Genomic DNA, 25,690 nt, shown 5'->3' on the forward strand with positions numbered 1-25,690 from the left:
CACTGAAGTCTTGTTTTTTACCTCTTTTTTTCATATAATCCTGTTCTGCGTGAATGCCCCAATAGATTCGCCGCATCCCCGCGGCAAATGGGTGATTAATTACTGTGCAAGTGACCAGCAAAGTTCCACGACTTTGCTGGTCGCAGATTGTGCTGCCCTGGCTCGCAGGGCTTCTCTTCCTGGAGAGGCTGAGCTTTGAGCTGTACCTCAGCCGCTCCGCAATCAATCTCCGCCTCCTCCCCACCCCTCTCACTGAAAGAAGGCTGAGAGGGGCGGGGAGAAGCGGCGATCAGCAGAGATTGACTGCAGAGGAGGCAGAGCTACAACTGAAAGCTCTGCCTCTCCAGGAAGAGGAAGCTTCGGAGGTTTGCAGGGCTGTAAAAACAGTAAAAAATCACCCATCTGCTGCGGGGATGTGGCAAATCTATTGGGGCATTCATGCAGAACAGGATTATATGAAGAAAAGAGGTTAAAAAACGAGACTTCAGAGTCTCTTTAACAAAACAAAAAAAAAACACTTCGCCAGCTGCTTCTGATTTATACAGGCGCAACAAAACAAAACAAAACTCCAGCAACTAAACTATGGTGCAAGAATATACTGCATGTGTGAAGATGAAACCTGCCAGAACAAAGCTCTGATAATGGCATCGATTCAGCATAATTAAGGTCTCCAAGGGTCTGTACACAAGGACTGAAACCATAACCAGACAGATTTTGGTATGAAAGATAAAACTATAGAGACTTGAATATTAACAGTATTTACTATGCAATTTCGTCGAAGCTGCTTAAGTATATGAATACGAAGCACACAACCGACCTATGAGTGCACTTTTCATCCAGTTATTAAAGTTTCTCAGGTAGAAGATACGAGACTGGCTACGTTGCTGTAATCCACATTCCTGCAGTTCATTGTAATGTGCTGCAACAGCTGAGGAATGGTCTTCTTGAATAAACTATAGAAGAAAAAAGACAAATCATAGTCATGACTGGGATACACATCAAAAGTTCCACATTCAAATAAATTGCAGGGCTTCATCATTATTTTCCACTGTAATGAAATTCATGAAATTAAACCTGTCATATATCACTCTTCATACATCTGACAGGATTAACTTTGCTTCTAAATGCGCCAGTTAATTACACTGCGATTAATTATTGATTGATACATGTGGTGTCATTGACCATCCTATAAACGAATGCAGCAGTGTCTGAGAATTCTCTGGATACTCACACACACACTTCTCAGTTTGTCACCCTGATGTACCAGTTGGGGGAACAAGCACTGTACAGACGCTTTTTACTTGTTCTATGGCAGGAAGGGGCACGAATATGTGAGTTGTTTTTTTGCGGAGCACAGTACAAAAGAAAACCGTACTGCTCATTCATCATATGCTGTTTAACACATCATCTTCAACAGAAGTATGAATATATGGGGGACACAGAAGCGATTGGCGGTGATAAGCTGAAGCCTATCACGGCCGATCTCTGTGATAGGTAGGCAGAGAGAGGGAGGGACCTGGGGAAAGAAAAGAAAGGGGGGGGGGGGGGGGGGAGGGGAGTACAATTATTTAAAATTAAATAAGAAAAATATTTATAAAAAAATAATAATAAACAGCTGGGGAGCGATCAGACCCCACCAACAGAGCTCAGTTGGTGGGGAGAAAATCACTTGTGTGCTGAGTTGTGCGGCCCTACAGCGGGCTCTTAAAGCTGCAGTGGCCCAATTGAAGAAAAATGGACTGGTCTTTAGGGGGGTTTAACACAGCAGTCCTCAAGTGGTTAAAAGGAAACAAATACAGCCGCCTTCATATCCCTCTCAGTACAGAAGTCATTTAAGTAACTAGAATGCCTTTTGTGTGATTCTACAGCTTAAAGAGACTGAAGCGAGTCTAAATTCTCTTTTTTAACTTGTATTCCTGTCAAGGACCATAACCCCTGTTAAACCGCTGCTATCCCGCGGCAAAACGAGGGGTTAATACCCCCCAAATTCCCCCCTGCAAAATCCACGACTGGATATTGTTGCTCATGGAGGCAGAGCTATGAGCTGCAGCTGTGCCTCCATGCAAGTCAATGGCCACATGGATTATGGTCCTTGACAGGAATACAAGTTAAAAAAGAGAATTTATAGAGAGAAAAAAGAGAATTTATACTCGCTTCAGTCTCTTTTTAAAGTCTTGAAATTCCAATTAAATGACCAGAAACTGAGGTTTCAGTAAGCCAGGGCTCTATGGGTGGGGCTGCTGTAGATGTTGGAACTGAATCATTCCCACTGCTTATACTTCAAGACCGAAGGCACAGTGTGAATTCCTCTGAGAAGCTTGCAGCTTAAAGAACAGTCAGTGGTGCAGGAAGTAGTCACTGTCTGGACCTCCAATTAAAGTGTACCTGAGACCAAAGAGGTCTCAGGCTTTATACTTACCTGAGGCTTCCTCCAGCCCCCTTGAGGGTGCTTGGTCCCTCGCAGTCTCCCTGGGCCGCTCCTGTCTCCCGCTGGATGGCCCGTTATTCTGACCAAGTCACGCAGGTGTGGGCTGGCTGCACGCACTCCAGTCATGCTCCTGAAACGCCCCCCCTTTAGCCATAAACCCTTAACAAGCATGCAGCATAGAAGGTGTGTATGACATTAGTCAGATCTGATAAGATTAGCTGCATGCTTGTTTCTGGTGTGATTCAGACATTACTGCAGACCAGCAGGGCTACCAGGAAACTGGTATTGCTTAAAAGGAAATAAATATGGCAGCCTCTATATCCCCCTCGTTGCAATTGTCCTTTAAAGACCAGCGTAGTGGACAGCAGTGGAAAAGACACTTTGGAGCACAGCAGATTCCTGCAGTGATGGTTATGTTCGCCCAGCTCACAGCAGTCTGGCACGATGATGTGCCCACATCTCATCATATAGGATAGAGAGTACTGTAAGCCAGGTGGAAACGGCTTTCACTGCAGAGATCTGCTGTGCTTATGCTAAATATCATTTGCTCTATTAAACTAGCTAGTTTAGCAGGTAAGACTATGCTTTGTCTGTGTGGGCAAACCCTGGCAGCGATCTTGCAAACCAGAGTTTAAGGTGGGATTTAAACCCTGGGACAGGTTCTCAGAGTTTTGCACATCATCTCCCCTACACAAATGATAAAAGTTGAATATTTACAATTTTTAATAAGGCCAAAAATAATGTTTTGTTTTCCACACTAAAATCCTGCTCCTGGGAGCAGTGGCCAGCTTTTCTAAACCAATGTTAACCATTGAGATAAGGGTGTTGCGGGTGTCTATTAGACTGCAGGATGCTCCCTCCTCACCTTCACACATCTATTATGTGGTATATTTTCCCTTCTTAGCTGCTATGTCAGTCTACTTATGCGGATGTTGCTCGATGGAACAGGGTAAAAGTAAGCTCAGCTCCTTTTTCAAGGCCTTTTATGTTGAGTATGAGAGACATTTTCGTTTTTAATTAACTATGTAATGCACACAGAAACAAAACACAGGTACATAGGACTAGACTATAATGTATTCTGCTGGCCTGCTCAACCTGGAGCTATGAAAGGAGCAGTCAGTGTCAAAGACCACAAGACGCCCAAGGAGTGGTTTCAGAGAATTACTGCAGGATATATGGCAAATCCAATCCACACAGATAGTATGAAGACAAATTGATTAAAAACTAATGGACACTACATTTGGCATCTCGGTTTTACACGCTAAGGTAACATGATCTGGGCTTGTCTATCAGTGACTAGCATCTGCTTGTGATTTTATTACTGCCTCATTCCTACGCTTCATACATTCGGGGTCGTCAGGAACAGACGGGCTGGACGATAACCATTAAAAGAAAAAAAAAAAAGAAAAAAGGTCCCAAGGACGGTAAAAGACAGACAGCGATTATTGCTCACATAGACTGATCCGTCCTGGCAGATCGGTTCAAACAACAACAACAAATGTGTTGCGAATTTCACACTTCCGGCAACAATCCGATCAGTAGACCATCATGCCGATCATTGCTCATTTTCTGATGACTGCAGTCGCATGCATTTAAGGAGCTTTACAATTTTTTGACTAATTGATAACCTACTCCCCCTCCACATCTTTCCAGTACAACCTAATATCCCCCCTTCCCCAGCTTAGCTTTAAATACAGGATGTTGGGAGTTTCTAATATTTATGTTTGGGTTTTTTACTATAAAATTCCAACACATTATGTATAACAAATATAAACTAAAACACAGGAAGAGAAGAGAATCCTGCCCAGTTGAGCTTACGGAATTTAGATCTGAGTCTGAAGTGAAAGAAGCACAGATGCGGCCATTCTGATCTCTTCTTGTTATAAAAAAAAAACAAAAAAAAAAAAAAACCACAAAATAATAATAATAAACAAAATAATAATAATATTATCCCACCTTCGGAATGACGTGCTCAACTTTTAGTTTAGTGGTGCCCAAATCATACCTGGAACAGGCATTCGGCCTGGGAGAGTGAAGGTTGAATCAGGGCAACTGTCCTACACACCTATTCTAGGTGAGCGATTTCAAAAGTATTAACAGCAGAGGACTAAAGGTCCGTACACACGCCGGACTGGAGGCAAGCGGGAGGTGACGACGGACCCGTTGTTGCCTCCAGTCCGGCGTGTGTACGGACCTTAAGGATGATCAATAAAATGCAAATATTTGCAAGTTTATGCAGATTAGATAAATTTTTATGCAAAAACATGCAGCTTGAAAATGGACCAATCAATTTAAATCTGGGTGGGACTTGATTGGTCTAATTTCAAGCTGCCTATATTTGCATTAAAATGTACATAAATCGTCATGAACTCTGAAATATTTGTATCTCATTTATCATCCCTACAGAGGACCAGCTTGGTAGCCAGTCAAGTAGATTTTTCTTTTTAAAATGGAATAAAGGACGTCAGCCTGAATAATCTACTTGCTTAAAGCAAACCCGAACTGAGAAATAATATTCAAAACAAAAATGCACACGTCATACTTGCCTCCCGCATAATCTGCTCACAGGGCTGTGGAGTCGGTACAAAAATCCACCGACTCCGACTCCTCAGTTTAGGATTCCACTGACTCCGACTCCTCTAATTTGCATATTACAATCTTGTCGATTGAAAGTATGTAACATGAAATTCGTCTCTTAACTGCCAACGCTTAGGAATTTTAAAAGACAACTGAAGTACGAAGGATATGTAGACTGCCATATTTATTCCCTTTAGTCATAGACTAAAACTAGTCCTTGGTAAGAGTACTTGTAAAAGGTACAGAGCCTAGGCAATGTAAGTGTGGGTACATGTAAGAGTGATGTGCAGGTACTCTGCAGGGGAATAAGGAGATTCTTCCTCTATTATATATAAGAGATTCCTGTGTACACATCATATATACAGTCACAATCAGATGTGTATGTCTGACTTTAAAAATATGGGGACTGTTTTATTGAAGCAGCACAAGTAACTAATTTTGATTGCTTAATTTCATTTTTGTGGACTAAGCACAGCTATTACTGTATGTATAAATTATTTATGATGACTATTATCTGCTGAATAGAACATTTTATGATATTTTCGATTTCATTACAGTTTAAATTCATTAGGAGTCGGTGCATTTTTCCCCACTCCCGACTCCAGGCACCCAAAATTGCCCCGACTCCGACTCCACAGCCCTGTCTGCTCAACAACTCTTTCTCCTCTCCTGCGTCCTGTTTGACCACTGCAGTTAATGAAATTCTCCATCCATTTTAAAAAAAGGCAATGGCCCCGTATCAGAGTCAGCACTCTGTTAACCAGTAATATTGTTTGAGCCATAGGGAAACATGGGCATTACCTTGCACATCAGTTGTGCTTTCAGTTATAACTGACAGCAACTGACAGTGGAAAAGGGCCCTTTCAGCTTCCTGAGAGACAATATTTTGTCAGAACTGGAAGGAATTGTTGTTAAAAGAAAATGGTGAGCTTCTGAGAGGAACTGACAGCAAGGTAAGTAATATTTATTCGCTGGTACAGTGTGTGTTTATTTTGAATCATTTTACTCAGTTCAGGTTCACTTTAAGTTTCCTTTAACAAATGATGGTTGATACAAATTTGCATACCACTTTTGTCGCTGGCTGATCTAAGGCGTCCGACTTCCCCTTCAGCAAAGAGCTTTTAACACTGGCACCTGATGGCTCTTTGTTTCCCCGAAGATCACTTGATGGATCATCGCCATGTTTATTAAGATCGGACTGCTGTTGCCAGGAGGGAAAAAAAGTCATGTTAATAAACCCAGGATTATTACTGAACTTAGTGCAAAAAAGGTTTCAAGTTATAAAGAAATATTCTGGAGCAGTGTAATCATGAGTGTAAATTTAATCTGTTTTCTTTGCCTCCATTTTTCTATATACAGCCTGCTATATTCTCTGGTAGGACGTTGCATTGTAAAGTTGAAATGCGACATTACAACTGTAATGAACTGGTGCATACAGTAGGCACAATAAAGCGTACAGGCAATAAAAAGTATGCTTTCCTGTACCTGGTAACGTGTGCGTTTAGAGGTAACGCACTGCAGCAGAGCGCTACCATAACGACACACGTTACAATGTAACGTGAATAATGCACAGACTTTTAACTGCATTGCAGTAAGCTGCATCAGTGTTCTCCCCAGGCTCTTTTAGCCGGGTACTGCACCCGGCTAGTTTTGGTGACCACCCGGCTGTCTCTCGGCTCACCTCCTCCTATGCTGTAAGCAGAGTTTCTCACAGAAGCACTGGCCCTGCATTCTCATCTCTCCCCACCCGGCTACTTTTTCATGCCTCCCGGCTACTATTTCATGCCACCCGGCTGGAAAAAATTTCTGGGGAGAACACTGTGCATTATAAGACTTTATAACGCAGCACCGTTACGTCCTACTGTGAACCCAGCCTCAAACTCTCATCGTTAGGTATAATGCATCTCCACTCAGGTAAACAACAGCCTCTGTGGTGTAGAAATGAACGCTCTCCAAAAATAAAAAAACAAAATCGTATGACACTATGGGCCTGATTCATTATTATAGACCTCGGCTGTCAGATCGGGTCACTTCAGGCAGCGAAAGGTAATTGTAACAAGCGCACACTACGCGTGGTCCTCTCTGCGTACTATGTGCTCTACACCGATGTGAGGTAAACCTAAATGCCGCACGACACCATGTAGCATGATAGTTCATTAGCACGCCCATTATTATGTTAATTGACATAGTCGCTTGTTACAATTGTACTGCAGTAGTTTTAATGAATCAGGCTCTATGAACTGCAGATCACCCTTAAAAGGGGGTTTGAACATTAAGCGAGGAAGGCGGTCCCACAATGGTGATAGGATGTCTTAAAATAACCAAAACCTAATAGGCTTGCGCTATTTTAAGAAAAAATTGAATTACGATTTTTTTTTTTTCAAAAACAGAGATTTCAATTTTTTCCACGATTTCCTTCAATTTAAGCTTTAGCAACTAAAATTCACAATGTACAGTAACATTCACAAACATGCATTGACAGAAAATGACATCATACTATCAAACTGATAGAATGATTTAATTTTCTGTCATGTTTTTTAAATGTTACTGCATTGTGAATTTATCAAAACAAGTAGCTATTAGGGCTCTTTCACATTAGGACAGATTTTCTGCGTTTCAACGCATCGGGTAAAGTTTGCAATACCCAAGGTGAAATGAAAGTCCATAGACTTTCATTTTAGCTTTCACATGTAACGCAGCCATTTTGTGTGTTGCGTTACACTGCACCCAGGCGCAGTTTTTCGGCCGACGCTAGCTTTATGCGTTACAATGTTAGTCAATGTAAAACGCACACTATGCGCGTTTTTAATCCGTTAACGCAGGCAATCAGTCCCAGAATGCAACAGAGGAACAATGTAGAAAGTTGAAAACTAAAAGAAAAAAAAAATTACCTGCATTTTTCTATGTGCAGTAACGCATTGAAAACGGATTAAAAACGCACACTCCCTGCAGTGCAACGCATATCAAAACGCATTAAAACGCATACAACAAAACGTATGCTTTGAGCGTTCTCCAACGCAAGCTCTGATGTGAAAGAGCCCTTAATAAATGCAAAGCTGAGCACCACAGCAGATCCTGGGCAGTAGCGGTGATCCAAGTTGTTTGCTCAACAGGATAACAGAGACATAAGGTCCGTACACACGCCGGACTGGAGGCAACGACTGGTCCGTCGTCACCTCCCGCTGGGTGGGCGTTCCAGCGACAGTCCGGCGTGTGTACAGTCTGTCTGCAGACTGATACAGCGGATCGCTCAGAAACAGCCGTATCAGTCCGCCGACAGACTGTACACACGCCGGACTGTCGCTGGAACGCCCACCCAGCGGGAGGTGACGACGGACCCGTCGTTGCCTCCAGTCCGGCGTGTGTACGGACCTATAGCAGATCCTGGGCAGTGAGCAAATACACAGCTCACAGAGTGACCACGGGAGACAGGGTGCAGAACAGGAGTGCCTGAGGTGCTGATGCTTCTCCTCCACAAGCAACGTGCTGGCTGCATTACACTACTCACTACCACTCTGACTCCTTACGGCTAGAAGGAGGAAGCGCGCCGCAGCCAACACTAATAATTCTATGCATGGAACGCTTAAAATTGTACGCATAAAAAATTATGCATGAAAAAAAATTGCTGCTCTGATAATTAGGAAATTGTCTTGTCGCAAATTGCGATATCGATTTTAAGGTGGATCCGAGATGAACTTTTACTCATTGCATAATTGTGTTCCTTTCCTATTTGTATATAGGGCATTCCTCAAGCAAAATCCTTTTTTGTTTAATACTCTCATTCCCTATAAACTAAACAAGCCTCGCCCACAGGTTTTTAGAGAGCCAAGGCATTTTCAGACAGTAGCAAGGGCTCATGGGAGCTCAGTCTGGGCAGGAGGAGGGGGAGGTATTACTAGCCAGAGATTTCAGAGGCAGAGGGAAGGAGAAGGGGGAGGATTAGGTTTTTTCACAGGCTGAGTGCTCAAGATGCAGATAAGCTTGCCTGTTTGTAATGTTTACAAACAACATGGCTGCTGTCATTGTATCACAGGAAGAAATAATAATATTCTATTGAAGCTGTTTGCAGCTAGATTTGCTGTGTAAACTATCTAAACTTTAGATAAGATATATAGACAAGTTACTTTTCATCTCGGATCCGCTTTAAAACAATATATCATGCAGCCCTATTACCTAAATTACATAACAATAACTAGTTAAAGAAAAAATAAGTTTCTCTAAAAATCAATCCAAAACGTAAAAAAATGCAGCTTGCTTTCTACTACTGATAAACACAAGACATATACCGTATATATACTCGCATATAAGCCGAATTTTTGAGCACATAAAAGGTAACATGATCTGGGCTTGTCTATCAGTGACTAGCATCTGCTTGTGATTGTATTACTGCCTCATTCTTAAGCTCGATACATTTGGGGTCGTCAGGAGGTATGAGCTGGACGATAACCATTAAAAGAAAAAAGGTCCCAACGACTGTAAAAGACAGACAGCGATTACTGCTCACATAGACTGATCCATCCTGGCAGATTGGTTCAGACAATAACAACTTAATTGTTAGTACCGCACAATAGCAAGTGATCAATCCATTTAATAAACAAATGTGTTGGAATTTCACGCTTCCGGCAACAATCCGATCAGTAGACCATCATGCCGATCATCGCTCATTTTCTGATGACTGCGGTCGCTTGTGTTTAAGGAGCTTTAAAAATGTTTGACTAATTGATAACCTACTCCCCCTCCGCATCTTTCCAGTACAACCTAATACCCCCCCCCCCCCTTCCCAAGCTTAGCTTTAAATACAAGATGTTGGGAGTTTCTAATATTTATGTTTGTTTGTTTTTTTTACTATAAAATGCCAACACATTATGTATAACAAATATAAACTAAAACACAGGAAGAGAAGAGAATCCTGCCCAGTTGAGCTTACAGAATTTAGATCTGAGTCTGAAGTGAAAGAAGCAAAGATGCGGCCATTCTGATTCTCTTCTTGTTATAAAAAAAAAAAAACACAAAATAATAATAATAATATCCCACCTTCAGAATGACGTGCTCAACTTTTAGTTTAGTGGTGCCCAAATCATACCTGGAACAGGCATTCGGTCTGGGGGAGTGAAGGTTGAATCAGGGTATCTGTCCTACACACCTATTCTAGGTGAGCGATTTCAAAAGTATTAAATAAAAAACAAGTGTCAGCGCCAAGGCAGAAGGCGACCGCAGCCGAGAAGGACAATGTCCAAAAGTCCACACAAGCAATGAATATATAAAGTCAGCGCAGGTCTATAGTAATACAGCTTTCATCATTTTTTGGTATACAGGATCTTCGAACAAAAGGGTAAAGAAGCAAGGCTTACCAGATTCCAACAACCCACATTATAAGGTTGTAAACGAGTTTGATAGGTGGTCCGCAGAACTTTCAAATGGTGTCGTTTCACCAGCGATGTTGCACACTACAGATTCCTCCGGAATATAGTAGATATCCTGAGATCGCAGAGACTCACCAAAGGGGAGTCCAGTAGGATAGTGACATGAAAGAGATGTACGGCACATCTAAGTGTAAACCGTCTTTATTACATAACAAGTAAAACAATTAAAAACAAGGATAAAGGAAAACTCACATACGGGGCCCGTGCACTGGGAACCCCGAAAAAGTAGCGCGCATAAAATGGTCAATAGAAGACCTCAAATAAAATGGTGCCGCCTGTCGCCTTCCCGACCGGTTTCGCAATCTTGCGTCATCAGGGGAGAAAGGCGACCAGGCGGCCAGCACCAACTTTATAACATTTTTGAATTAAAAAGTGGGAGTGGTTAGGCTCCACCTTATTCAGACTACACTAGTCAAAAAATGCAATGCGTATGCAGTGACGCATACGATCATAAAAGCGTAAACAATGAAGCACATAGCAGTGCAGTGCGACTATACATATGCATGAAGTGTGCTTAGGTGTGACATGAAAAGCACGTCTTGAAAAGCAACTTGAAACCAGGCTGTCAGTAAACAACATCCTGGACCCTCTACAATCTGGCTTTAAGAAACACCACAGCTGTGAAACAGCCCTCATCCAAGTCTGCAACGATCTGCTCATGGCAAGGGACAGAGGGGAATGCTCCATCCTAATCCTGTTGGATCTCTCAGCTGCTTTTGATACAGTTGACCATGAAATCCTGCTTAACAGACTGCAGGAGTACTGTGGCATCAGTGGATCAGTCCTCCAGTGGTTCAGATCATTCCTGACTGACAGAACACAGAGAGTATCCCTAGGACCTATAATGTCCAAACCTGCACCTCTACAATTCGGAGTGCCACAAGGATCAATCCTATCCCCTCTGCTGTTTGCAATCTACATGTTGCCACTCGGTACACTTATCCAACGACATGGCCTGACGTACCACTGCTACGCCGATGACACACAGCTATACCTGTCCTTCAAACCTGGTGGAACAGACCCTACCCCAAAAATAAACTCTTGCTTAGCTGAGCTTCAGGCATGGATGAATGATAACTGGTTGAAACTGAATGCTGACAAAACTGAGGTCCTGTTTGTCCAAAGCCAGTGCTCGCCATCAAAACAGCTCTATCCTAAAGCAACACCAATCAGGATTGGGAATTCAGACATAAACAGCTCCAACCTTGTGCGCAGCCTTGGCGTACTAATCGATGGGGAATTGAGTTTCAGAAACCAAATTTCATCTGTAGTTAAATCTTCCTTCTTTCATCTGAAGAACATTGCAAAGATTAAACATCTGATTCCCCCAGAGGATCTTCCAACCCTAGTCCACGCCTTCATCACATCACGGCTGGACTACTGCAATGCCCTTTATGCTGGCCTCCCCAAAAAAGACTTGCGTCGCCTGCAATTAGTGCAGAATGCTGCTGCCAGATTGCTAACAAACCAGCCTCGCCACTGTCACATTACACCGATCCTTCGCTCACTGCACTGGCTACCAGTAGAATGGAGAATACTCTTCAAGATTGGACTGCTGACATTCAAATCCCTGCACAATCTGGGCCCTGGATACATGAAGGACTTGCTGAAGCTGCACCACACCCCTCACAACCTCAGATCAGCAAGTTCTATAAACTTGGTCACTCCCAGAGTGCACCTCAAAAAATCTGGAGACAGAGCCTTCTGTCATGCTGCCCCTACTCTTTGGAACTCCCTACCACACCCAGTAAAGACAGCACCATCCCTGGAGCTATTCAAATCCAGACTGAAAAGCCACCTGTTTAGCCTGGCATTTCCAGATTTATAAAATTCTTCCCCTGTACCACGATGGTCGGAGCCATGCTTATGCGCTTTGAGTCCCACGGGAGAAAAGCGCTTTACAAATGTTATTTGTTGTTGTTGTTGTTGTTGTAATATACTGTACTAAGAAGGTGCATAAATCTGTATGTATAGTGGAGACAATGAAATGATAGAACAGCCTCCGTGGGAGCTCTGGGGACCTCAAGTGGTGAAAGTGAGGAGCATCCATAGTGATCATGCAAGACAGATCCCATAGGTATCCGATAAATGGAAATTATGCAAAATTATGCAAATTCATATACTCAGCCGTGTAGTGCGGCTATGATTATGCATAGAAAACTCCATGCACCGATAACAGAGGACAACAGACAGCACTCTGTGGGGTAGGGAGCAACAAAGGGAAAAAGAGGGACCACGACCTCCCAATATATCCTATCAAAATTAAGAGGGTATATAAATTTGTATGCTTGGTGAAAAAACAGTGACAGAATAGAACAGCCTCAACCACTCCCACTTTTTAATTAAAAAATGTTATAAAGTTGGTGCTGGCCGCCTTTCTCCCCTGATGACGCAAGATTGCGAAACCGGTCGGGAAGGCGACAGGCGGCACCATTTTATTTGTGGTCTTCTATTGACCATTTTATGCGCGCTACTTTTATGGGTTTCCCAGTGCACGGGCCCCGTATGTGAGTTTTCCTTTATCCTTGTTTTTAATTGTTTTACTTGTTATGTAATAAATACGGTTTACACTTAGATGTGCCGTACATCTCTTTCATGTCACCATCCTACTGGACTCCCCTTTGGTGAGTCTCTGCGATCTCAGGATATCTACTATATTCCGGAGGAATCTGTAGTGTGCAACATCGCTGGTGAAACGACACCATTTGAAAGTTCTGCGGACCACCTATCAAACTCGTTTACAACCTTATAATGTGGGTTGTTGGAATCTGGTAAGCCTTGCTTCTTTACCCTTTTGTTCGAAGATCCTGTATACCAAAAAATGATGAAAGCTGTATTACTATAGACCTGCGCTGACTTTATATGATTTCAAAAGTATTAACAGCAGAGGTCTAAGGATGATCAATGAAATGTAAATATTTGCGAGTTTATGCAGATTAGATACATTTTTATGCAAAAATATGCAGCTTGAAAATGGACCAATAAGTTTAAACCTGAGTGGGACTTGATTGGTCCATTTTCAAGCTGCCTATATTTGCATTAGAATGTACATAAATCAGCATGAACTCAGGAATATTTGCATCTCATGTATCATCCCTACAGAGGACCAGCTTGGGAGCCAGTCAAGTTTCTTTTTAAAATGGAAAAAAGAACGTCAGCCTGAATAATCCTCTTGCTTAACCACTTCAGCACCATAGGGTTTTTTGCTTAAAGGGGAACTGAAGAGAGAGGTATATGGAGGCTGTCATGTTTAAATCCTTTTAATCAATACCAGTTGCCTGGCAGCCCTGCTGGTCTATTTCTCTGCAGTAGTATCTGATTAAAACCAGAAACAAGCATGCAGCTAGTCTTGTCAGATCAGACTTATAAGTCTGAACCACTGAAACACCTGATCTGCTGCATGCTTGTTCAGGGGCTATGGCTAATAGTATTAGAGGCAGAGGATCAGCAGGGCTGCCAGGCAACTGGTATGGTCTAAAAGGAAATAAACATGACAGCCTCCATATACCTCTCTCTTCAGTTCCCCTTTAAAAACCAGAGCAATTTTCACATTTCAGCGCTCCTCCCATTCATTCACCAATAACTTTATTGCTACTCATTAGATGTAAATGATCTATATCTTGTTTTTTTTGCCACAAATTATGCTTTGTGAGGGTGATATTTGCTTTTAGTAATTATGTTATTATCTGTGCATTTTAAAGGGAAAAATGAGGGGGAAAAAAAAGAAAAAATACACTATTTCTCCATTTCCATCCACTATAGTTTTCAAATAAACAATGTTACCATAGGTAAAACCCACACATTGTATTTGCTAATTTGTCCTGGTTATCTCAACATTTAAATAATGTTCCTAGTACAATGTATGGCGATAATATATTAGTTTCTGGTTTGTGTTTTTTGTTTTCTCATTGTACTCTATCGGTAATTAAAAGCCCTTATCTTCATGATTAACAGTAATACACTCTCATGGCATACATATTTTAAAAGCTAAGTCACTAGGGTATCTATGTATTCTCTTTTCAATGCTGTCACTTTTGTGTTTTTTTTTAAGTATTTATTTAGGGGTATAGAGTACATGAAAATAACAGTTTTATTGCTTTTCATTCAGTTTTCCGGTAAAAAAAAAATCACATGACTTAGCCCTCAGTTGTCAAACAACACAAAATCTATTCTCTCACTTGTCACGGTTAAAATGATACCCTATATACATAATCAGATAGCTTATTGGGCATAAAGCACACTGTTTACCACAAGTACGCCTATCTACTCCCCTGAGCTTCAGATGAAGTTTTGTGGGGAGTAGATAAGCGTAGCAAGGGAGGTGAAGTGGTTAAAGCAAACTTGAACTGAGAAATAATAGTCAAAACAAAAATACACACGTCATACTTCCCTCCCGCATAGTCTGCTCAACAACTCTTTCTCCTCTCCTGCGTCCTGTTTGACCACTGTGGTTAATGAAATTCTCCGTCCATTTTAAAAAAGGCAATGGCCCCGTTTCAGAGTCAGCACTCTGTTAACCAGTAATATTGTTTGAGCCATAGGGAAACATGGACATTACCTTGCACATCAGTTGTGCTTTCATTTATAACTGACATAGTGGAAAAGGGCCCTAAGGCTTTCAGCTTCCTGAGAGACAAGATTTTGTCATAACTGGAAAGAATTGTTGTAAAAAAAAAAAAAAAAAATAGTGAGCTTCTGAGAGGAACTGACAGCAAGGTAAGTAATATTTATTTGCTGGTACAGTGTGTGTTTATTTTGAATCATTTACTCAGTTCAGGTTCACTTTATGTTTCCTTTATCCTCCTTGGTGGTATGGACAAGCTCAGCTCGTCCATGACCGCTGGAGGGCGCCGCTCAGGCCTTGCTGGGCCGATTTAAACAATTTTTTTTTTAAACGCGCAGCTAACACTTTGCTAGCTGCGTGTGGGGGACAATGGCCGCCGCTCGCCGCCGATGCGCCGCTACCCGCTGCGTAAGGCCCCCTCCGAGAACCATGCGCAGCCTGGCCAATCAGTGCCAGGCAGCGCTGAGGGGTTAATCGGGACTCCCGATGATGTCACGACTTCGATGGCGTCATCACGATCGTCGCCATGAAAGCCCTCCAAGAAATCTCGTTCAGAACGGGATTTCCGGATGGGCTAATGCGCCGGAAGCGATCGGAAAGGTGAGTAAGACGCTGCCGGGAGGGGGGAATCATGTAGCTTGCGCTAGGCTAGCTACAGGATTTAAAAAAAAAAAAAAAATACTGCTGCGCCGCCACCCTGGCGATCTTAATAGAACGCCAGGGTGGTTAACAAATTATGGTTGATACAAATTTGCATACCACTTTTGTCGTTGGCTGATCTAAGGCGTCCGACTTCCTCTTCAGCGAAGAGCTTGTAACACTGGCACCTGATGGCTCTTTGTTTCCCCGAAGATCACTTGATGGATCATCGCCATGTTTATTAAGATCAGACTGCTGTTGCCAGGAGGGGAAAAAAGTCATGTTAATAAACCCAGGATTATTACTGAACTTAGTGCAAAAAAGGTTTCAAGTTATAAAGAAATATTCTGGAGCAGTGTAATCATAAGTGTAAATTTAATCTGTTTTCTTTGCCTCCATTTTTCTATATACAGCCTGCTATATTCTCTGGTAGGACGTTGCATTGTAAAGTTGAAATGCGACATTACAACTGTAATGAACTGGTGCATACAGTAGGCACAATAAAGCGTACAGGCAATAAAAAGTATGCTTTCCTGTACCTGGTAACATGTGCGTTTAGTGGTAACGCACTGCAGCAGTGTGCTACCATAACGACACACGTTACAATGTAACGCGACTGATGCATAGACTTAACTGCATTGCAGTAAGCTGCATTATAGGACTTTATAACACAGCACCGTAACGTCCTACTGTGAACCCAGCCTCAAACTCTCATTGTAAAGTATAATGCATCTCCACTCAGGTAAACAACAGCCTCTGTGGTGTAGAAATGAACGCTCTCCAAAAATAGTAAAACTAAATCGTATGACACTATGGGCCTGATTCATTATTATAGACCTCGGCTGTCAGATCGGGTCACTTCAGGCAGCGAAAGGTAATTGTAACAAGCGCACACTACGCGTGGTCCTCTCTGCGTAGTATGCGCTCTACAATGATGTGAGGTAAACCTAAATGCCGCACGATACCATGTAGCATGATAGTTCATTAGCACGCCCATTATTATGTTAATTAACATAGTCGCTTGTTACAATTGTACTGCAGTAGTTTTAATGAATCAGGCTCTATGAACTGCAGATCACCCTTAAAAGGGGGTTTGAACATTAAGCGAGGGAGGCGGTCCCACAATGGTGATAGGATGTCTTAAAATAACCAAAACCTAATAGGCTTGCGCTATTTTAAGAAAAAATTGAATTACGATTTTTTTTTTGTCAAAAACAGAGATTTCAATTTTTTCCACGATTTCCTTCAATTTAACCACTTAAGGACTGCAGTCATAAAACCCCTTAAGGACCAGAGCCTTTTTTTTCCATTCGGACCACTGCAGCTTTCACGGTTTATTGCTCAGTCATACAACCTACCACCTAAATGAATTTTACCTCCTTTTCTTGTCACTAATACAGCTTTCTTTCGGTGCTATTTGATTGCTGCTGCGAGTTTTACTTTTTATTATATTTATCAAAAAAGACATGAATTTTGTCAAAAAAATGACTTTTTTAACTTTCTGTGCTGACATTTTTCAAATAAAGTAAAATTTCCTATACATTTGAGCGCGAAAGTTATTCTGCTACATGTCTTTGATAAAAAAACAACCATCCAGTGTATATTTATTGGATTGGGTAAAAGTTATAGCGTTTACAAACTATGGTGCCAAAAGTGAATTTTCCCATTTTCAAGCATCTCTGACTTTTCTGCGCACCGGTCAGGTTTCATGAGGGGCTAAAATTCCAGGATAGTACAAATACTCCCCAAATGACCCCATTTTGGAAAGAAGACATCCCAAAGTATTCAGTGAGAGGCATGGTGAGTTCATAGAAGATTTTATTTTTTGTCACAAGTTAGCGGAAAATGACACTTTGTAACAAAAAAAACAACAACAAAAAAAGTTTCCATTTCTTCTAACTTGCGACAAAAAAAAAATGAAATCTGCCACGGACTCACTATGCTCCTCTCTGAATACCTTGAAGTGTCTTTCCAAAATGGGGTCATTTGTGGGGTGTGTTCACTGTCCTGGCATTTTGGGGGGTGCCTAATTGTAAGCACCCCTGTAAAGCCTAAAGATGCTCATTGGACTTTGGGCCCCTTAGCTCAGTTAAGCTGCAAAAAGGTGCCACACATGTGGTATTGCCGTACTCAGGAGAAGTAGTATAATGTGTTTTGGGGTGTATTTTTACACATACCCATGCTGGGTGGGAAAAATATCTCCGTAAATGACAATTTTTTTATTTTTTTTACACACAATTGTCAATTTATAGAGATATTTCTCCCACTCAGCATGGGTATGTGGAAAAATACACCCCAAAACACATTATACTACTTCTCCTGAGTACGGCGATACCACATGTGTGGCACTTTTTTGCACCCTAACTGCGCTAAGGGGCCCAAAGTCCAATGAGTACCTTTAGGATTTCACAGGTCATTTTGAGAAATTTCGTTTCAAGACTGCTCCTCACGGTTTAGGGCCCCTAAAATGCCAGGACAGTATAGGAATCCCACAAATTACCCCATTTTAGAAAGAAGACACCCCAAGGTATTCCATTAGGAGTATGGTGAGTTCATAAAAGATTTTTTTTTTTTGTCACAAGTTAGCGGAAATTGATTTTAATAGTTTTTTTTCACAAAGTGTCATTTTCCGCTAACTTGTGACAAAAATAAAATCTTCTATGAACTCACCATACTCCTAACGGAATACCTTGGGGTGTCTTCTTTCTAAAATGGGGTCATTTGTGGGGTTCCTATACTGCCCTGGCATTTTAGGGGCCCTAAACCGTGAGGAGTAGTCTTGAAACCAAATGTCGCAAAATGACCTGTGAAATCCTAAAGGTACTCATTGGACTTTGGGCCCCTTAGCGCACTTAGGGTGCAAAAAAGTGCCACAGATGTGGTACCGCCGTACTCAGGAGAAGTAGTATAATGTGTTTTGGGGTGTATTTTTACACATACAGATGCTAGGTGGGAGAAATATCTCTGTAAATGACAATTATTTGATTTTTTTTACACACAATTGTCCATTTACAGAGAGATTTCTCCCACCCAGCATGGGTATGTATAAAAATACACCCCAAAACACATTATACTACTTCTTCTGAGTACGGCGATACCACATGTGTGACACTTTTTTGCAACCTAGGTGCGCTAAGGGGCCTAACGTCCTATTCACAGGTCATTTTGAGGCATTTGGATTCTAGACTACTCCTCACGGTTTAGGGCCCCTAAAATGCCAGGGCAGTATAGGAACCCCACAAGTGACCCCATTTTAGAAAGAAGACACCCCAAGGTATTCCGTTAGTTAGCGGAAAATGACACTTTGTGAAAAAAAAAACAATACATATCAATTTCCGCTAACTTGTGACAAAAAATAAAATCTTCTATGAACTCATCATACACCTAACAGAATACCTTGGGGTGTCTTCTTTCTAAAATGGGGTCACTTGTGGGGTTCCTATACTGCCCTGGCATTTTACGGGCCCAAAACTGTGAGTAGTCTGGAAACCAAATTTCTCAAAATGACTGTTCAGGGGTATAAGCATCTGCAAATTTTGATGACAGGTGGTCTATGAGGGGGCAAATTTTGTGGAAACGGTCATAAGCAGGGTGGCCTCTTAGATGACAGGATGTATTGGGCCTGATCTGATGGATAGGAGTGCTAGGGGGGTGACAGGAGGTGATTGATGGGTGTCTCAGGGGGCGGTTAGAGGGGAAAATAGATGCAATCAATGCACTGGGGAGGTGATCGGAAGGGGGTCTGAGGGGGTTTGGCCGAGTGATCAGGAGCCCACACGGGGCAAATTAGGGCCTGATCTGATGGGTAGGTGTGCTAGGGGGTGACAGGAGGTGATTTATGGGTGTCTCAAGGTGTGATTAGAGGGGGAAAATAGATGCAAGCAATGCACTAGCGAGGTGATCAGGGCTAGGGTCTGAGGGCGTTCTGAGGTGTGGGCGGGTGATTGGGTGCCCGCAAGGGGCAGATTAGGGTCTAATCTGATGGGTAACAGTGACAGGTGGTGATAGGGGGTGATTGATGGGTAATTAGTGGGTGTTTAGAGGAGACAATAGATGTAAACACTGCGCTTGGGAGGTGATCTGATGTCGGATCTGCGGGCAATCTATTGGTGTGGGTGGGTGATCAGATTGCCCGCAAGGGGCAGGTTAGGGGCTGATTGATGGGTGGCAGTGACAGGGGGTGATTGATGGGTGGCAGTGACAGGGGGTGATTGACAGGTGATCAGTGGGTTATTACAGGGAAGAACGGATGTAAATAATGCACTGGCGAATTGATAAGGGGGGGGGTTTGAGGGCAATCTGAGCGTGTGGGCGGGTGATTGGGTGCCCGCAAGGGTCTAATCTGATGGGTAACAGTGACAGGTGGTGATAGGGGGTGATTGATGGGTGATTGATGGGTAATTAGTGGGTGTTTAGAAGAGAGAATAGATGTAAACAATGGATTTGGGAGGTGATCTGATGTCGGATCTGCGGGTGATCTATTGGTGTGGGTGGGTGATCAGATTGCCCGCAAGGGGCAGGTTAGGGGCTGATTGATGGGTGGCAGTGACAGGGGGTGATTGACAGGTGATCAGTGGGTATTACAGGGAAGAACTGATGTAAATAATGCACTGGCGAATCGATAAGGGGGGGTTTGAGGGCAATCTGAGCAAGTGATTGGGTGCCCGCAAGGGTCTAATCTGATGGGTAACAGTGACAGGTGGTGATAGGGGGTGATTGATGGGTGATTGATGGGTAATTAGTGGGTGTTTAGAGGAGAGAATAGATGTAAACGATGGATTTGGGAGGTGATCTGATGTCGGATCTGCGGGCGATCTATTGGTGTGGGTGGGTGATTAGATTGCCCGCAAGGGGCAGGTTAGGGGCTGATTGATGGGTGGCAGTGACAGGGGGTGATTGACGGGTGAATGACAGGTGATCAGGGGGGATAGATGCATACAGTACACAGGGGGGGGAGGGTCTGGGGAGAATCTGAGGGGTGGGGGGGTGATCAGGAGGGAGCAGGGGGCAGTTTAGGGACTAAAAAAAAAAATAGCGTTGACAGATAGTGACAGGGAGTGATTGATGGGTGATTAGGGGGGTGATTGTGTGCAAACGGTGGTCTGGGGGGTGGGCAGGGGGGGGGTCTGAGGGGTACTGTGGGCGATCAGGGGGCAGGGGGGGGGGCAGATCAGTGTGTTTGGGTGCAGATTAGGGTGGCTGCAGCCTGCCCTGGTGGTCCCTCGGACACTGGGACCACCAGGGCAGGAGGCAGCCTGTATAATACACTTTGTAAGTAGCGGTGATCCAAGTTGTTTGCTCAACAGGATAACAGAGACATAAGGTCCGTACACACGCCGGACTGGAGGCAACGACTGGTCCGTCGTCACCTCCCGCTGGGTGGGCGTTCCAGCGACAGTCCGGCGTGTGTACAGTCTGTCTGCAGACTGATACAGCGGATCGCTCAGAAACAGCCGTATCAGTCCGCCGACAGACTGTACACACGCCGGACTGTCGCTGGAACGCCCACCCAGCGGGAGGTGACGACGGACCCGTCGTTGCCTCCAGTCCGGCGTGTGTACGGACCTATAGCAGATCCTGGGCAGTGAGCAATTACACAGTACACAGAGTGACCACGGGAGACAGGGTGCAGAACAGGAGTGCCTGAGGTGCTGATGCTTCTCCTCCACAAGCAACGTGCTGGCTGCATTACACTACTCACTACCACTCTGACTCCTTACGGCTAGAAGGAGGAAGCGCGCCGCAGCCAACACTAATAATTCTATGCATGGAATGCTTAAAATTGTACGCATAAAAAAAAGTATGCATGAAAAAAATTGCTGCTCTGATAATTAGGAAATTGTCTTGACGCAAATTGCGATATCGATTTTAAGGTGGATCCGAGATGAACTTTTACTCATTGCATAATTGTGTTCCTTTCCTATTTCCTTTCCTATTTGTATATAGGGCATTCCTCAAGCCAAATCCTTTTTTGTTTAATACTCTCATTCCCTATAAACTAAACAAGCCTAGCCCACAGGTTTTTAGAGAGCCAAGGCATTTTCAGACAGTAGCAAGGGCTCATGGGAGCTCAGTCTGGGCAGGAGGAGGGGGAGGTATTACTAGCCAGAGATTTCAGAGGCAGAGGGGAGGAGGAGGGGAGGATTAGGTTTTTTCACAGGCTGAGTGCTCAAGATGCAGATAAGCTTGCCTGTTTGTAATGTTTACAAACAACATGGCTGCTGTCATTGTATCACAGGAAGAAATAATAATATTCTATTGAAGCTGTTTGCAGCTAGATTTGCTGTGTAAACTATCTAAACTTTAGATAAGATATATAGACAAGTTACTTTTCATCTCGGATCCGCTTTAAAACAATATATCATGCAGCCCTATTACCTACCGTATTTTTCGGACTATAAGACGCACTTTTTTCTCCCCCAAAAGTGTGGGGGGGAAGTCAGTGCGTCTTATAGTCCGAATACTACATATTGGGACCTGCACCTCCTTCCCCTGTCCTGCCTGTCCTAATGTCTGCCTGTCCCCACGTATACATTCACGTAGCTGCAGGCTGTCCTGTCTGAAAAACATTTTTGTCTGTAATGTCCCCGGGTACTACCGTCTACCGCAAGTACCACAAGTGGAAGTCCGCACAACATACCGTACATGCAGCTATCCTCAGGCTGTCCCCGCTTTCATTACCGCGCTGTCCCCGCTTTCATCACCGCGCTGTCCTCGCTTTCATCACCGCGCTGTCCCAAGCACTTGGATGTCCGTGATGTCCCCGGCCGGTATTACCGATGCGTTCCTAATCAGGAAGTGTCCCGCTCAGCGTTGTCGATAAATGGGCCAATCAGACGAGGGACGCTGGCCCCAACTGCCAATCACGCCGCACACTGCTCCTAGCAACTCTGTTAATAGGATGAGATGGCTAGAGGGCGGGACAGCCTCTCCGTCATTGGGACCAATCATTGTACAGTGCACAGTGGAGAGCGTGCGGCGTGATTGGCAGTTGGGGCCAGCATCCCCGTCTGATTGGCCCATTTATCGGCAATGCTGAGCGGGACACTTCCTGATTAGGAACGCATCGGTAATACCGGCCGGGGACATCATGGACATCCAAGTGCTTGGGACAGCGCGGTGATGAAGGCGGGGACAGAGCGGTGATGAAGGCAGGGACAGCGCGGTGATGAAGGCGGGGACCGCCTGAGGATAGCTGCATGTATGGTATGTTGTGCGGACTTCCACTTGCTGTAGACGACTTCCACCTGTGGTAGATGGTAGTACCCGGGGACATTACAGACAAAAATGTATATAAGGCAGGACAGCCTGAGTATAGCTGCAGCTACGTGAATGTATTTAATACACGGGGACACGCAGACACTAGGACAGGCTGGACACGGAGGACAACAGACACAGGGGGACATTCAGACACTGGAACACAGAGGACAGGGATAGCAGACACTGGGATAACAGACACTGGACATGGAGGAAACAGGACAATGGAGACAGAGGAAGAGGGACAGATGACATGGGGTTAGAGGAAGGGGGAAAGAGGATACAGGAAGACACCAGAGGACACAGGGAGACAATGGACACAAGGGGGACATAAAAGCAGCAGAGGGACAGAGTAGACCACAGGGAAACAAGGAAGGCACAAGGGAGACATAATAATTGTAGGGGGGAAAGTCTATAAGACGCCCCTGCAGCATGGATGCACCAGGCTTAGTATATTATTTTTTTTCCTGGTTTTTGTCCTCTAAACCTAGGTGCGTCTTATGGTCCGGAGCGTCTTATAGTCCGAAAAATACGGTAAATTACATAACAATAACCGGTTAAAGAAAAAATAAGTTTCTCTAAATCAATCCAAAACGTAAAAAAATGCAGCTTGCTTTCTACTACTGATAAACACAAGACATATACCGTATATATACTCGCATAAAGGCCGAATTTTTGAGCACAAAAAATGTGCTCAAAAGTTTGGCATCTCGGTTTTACACGCTAAGGTAACATGATCTGGGCTTGTCTATCTGTGACTAGCATCTGCTTGTGATTTTATTACTGCCTCATTCTTAAGCTCGATACATTCGGGGTCGTCAGGAGGTACGGGCTGGACGATAACCATTAAAAGAAAAAAGGTCCCAACGACTGTAAAAGACAGACAGCGATTACTGCTCACATAGACTGATCCATCCTGGCAGATCGGTTCAGACAATAACAACTTAATTGTTAGTACCGCACAATAGCAAGTGATCAATCCATTTAATAAACAAATGTGTTGGAATTTCACACTTCCGGCAACAATCCGATCGGTAGACCATCATGCCGATCATCGCTCATTTTCTGATGACTGCAGTCGCTTGTGTTTAAGGAGCTTTAAAAATGTTTGACTAATTGATAACCTACTCCCCCTGCGCATCTTTCCAGTACAACCTAATACCCCCCCCCCCCCCCCCCTTCCCAAGCTTAGCTTTAAATACAAGATGTTGAAACAATTTTGAAAGATTGAGCTGAGAGGCAAGGCAGCTCAGGCAGAAAATTAGTTTAGTCTAGCTTAGTTTAGTTTAGTTTATTTAGATTAACTAGTTAGCTATATTGGAACTATAATACTATGGGTTAGACACTTGTTTGTCTATTAGTATTTGTTGGTTACTCAATAATAAGGATTTTAAATTAAGGACCTTAAAGAGACTCTGTAACATTCAAAAGATCCCCTGGGGGGTACTCACCTCGGGTGGGGGAAGCCTCCGGATCCTAATGAGGCTTCCCACGCCGTCCTCTGTCCCACGGGGGTCTCTCCGCAGCCCTCCGAACAGCCGGCGACTGTGCCGACTGTCATTTCAATATTTACCTTTGCTGGCTCCAGCGGGGGCGCTGTGGCGGCTTTCCATTCCGAACTACACGGAAATACCCGATCTCATTCGGGTCTGCTCTACTGCGCAGGCGCAGGAAACTTGCGCCTGCGCAGTAGAGCGGACCCGACGGCGATCGGGTATTTCCGTGTAGTTCGGAGCCGACAGCCGTCAGAGCGCCTGCGCAGGAGCCAGGAAGGTAAATATTGACGTCACCGCTGCCCGGACTCCACGGAGGGCTGCAGCGAGACCCCTGACGGATGGAGGACGGCGTGGGAAGCCTCATTAGGATCCGGAGGCTTCCCCCACCCGAGGTGAGTACCCCCCAGGGGATCTTTTTATGTTACAGTTCCTCTTTAAGTGAAGTGTAATACAGATTAAGCAAGGTATTGACAACTATCGAGGTGGTGCACTCTGGAGTCTCTGTAGGGTGGCTTAAAGAGGAACTGTAACGACAAAACGTCCCCTGGGGGGTACTCACCTCGGGTGGGGGAAGCCTCCGGATCCTAATGAGGCTTACCACGCCGTCCTCCATCCGTCAGGGGTCTCGCTGCAGCCCTCCGTGCAGCGGTGACGTAATATTTACCTTCCTGGCTCCTGCGCAGGCGCTCTTACGGCTGTCGGCTCCGAAGTAGGCTGAAATACCCGATCGCCGTTGGGTCTGCTCTACTGCGCAGGCGCAAGGTAGAGCGGACCCGACGGAGATCGGGTATTTCCGTCTATTTCCGTGCCGAAAGCCGCCACAGCGCCCCCGCTGGAGCCAGCAAAGGTAAATATTGAAGCTACAGTCGGCTCTGTCGCCGGCTGTTCAGGTGGCTGCAGCGAGACCCCCGTGGGACAGAGGACGGCGTGGGAAGCCTCATTAGGATCCGGAGGCTTCCCCCACCCGAGGTGAGTACCCCCCAGGGGAGGTTTTTGTTGTTACAGAGTCTCTTTAAGTGCCCCCATTCTCCAGAGGTTGAGCTGCCTACAATGCGACTTTGGAGTTTCTTGAAATATAATTGGACACCCACTGAGGTCCTTTAGACATATTAGGTTATTATAGAAGTCAAATTATAATGGGTAGATAGGTAGTTAGTATGCAGAATTTCCGCTTGGCATTGCACAGACAGGAGTATGAATCTCTTGTTTGTAACTTGGCAAAATTTGTGATATTCTGATCTCATATGCGTTATTTTTGTTATTTGATACATTAATTGGTGATTTTTCACGTAATTTTCGCAAAACT

The 25,690-nt window shown here is 44.0% G+C and overlaps 1 protein-coding gene across 4 annotated transcripts in view; it reads right to left on the reverse strand.

Moving 5' to 3' along the window:
* The window catches only part of RNMT (RNA guanine-7 methyltransferase), a 99,424-nt gene that overhangs the window by 47,223 nt on the left and 26,511 nt on the right, over positions 1-25,690 (reverse strand). Inside the window, exons 4-6 of one of the 4 annotated variants that reach the window (XM_068237115.1) lie at positions 15,752-15,886; positions 6,072-6,206; positions 818-953 (exon numbers count right to left, since the gene is read on the reverse strand). In XM_068237115.1, coding sequence (XP_068093216.1) covers positions 818-953; positions 6,072-6,206; positions 15,752-15,886 — 406 coding nt within the window. The remainder of the gene's footprint in view (positions 1-817; positions 954-6,071; positions 6,207-15,751; positions 15,887-25,690) is intronic. The other 3 variants (XM_068237118.1, XM_068237117.1, XM_068237119.1) reach the window with 3 other exon arrangements.

The sequence above is a fragment of the Hyperolius riggenbachi genome, chromosome 5 (genome assembly GCF_040937935.1).
Source record: "Hyperolius riggenbachi isolate aHypRig1 chromosome 5, aHypRig1.pri, whole genome shotgun sequence".
Lineage (NCBI taxonomy): Eukaryota > Metazoa > Chordata > Amphibia > Anura > Hyperoliidae > Hyperolius > Hyperolius riggenbachi.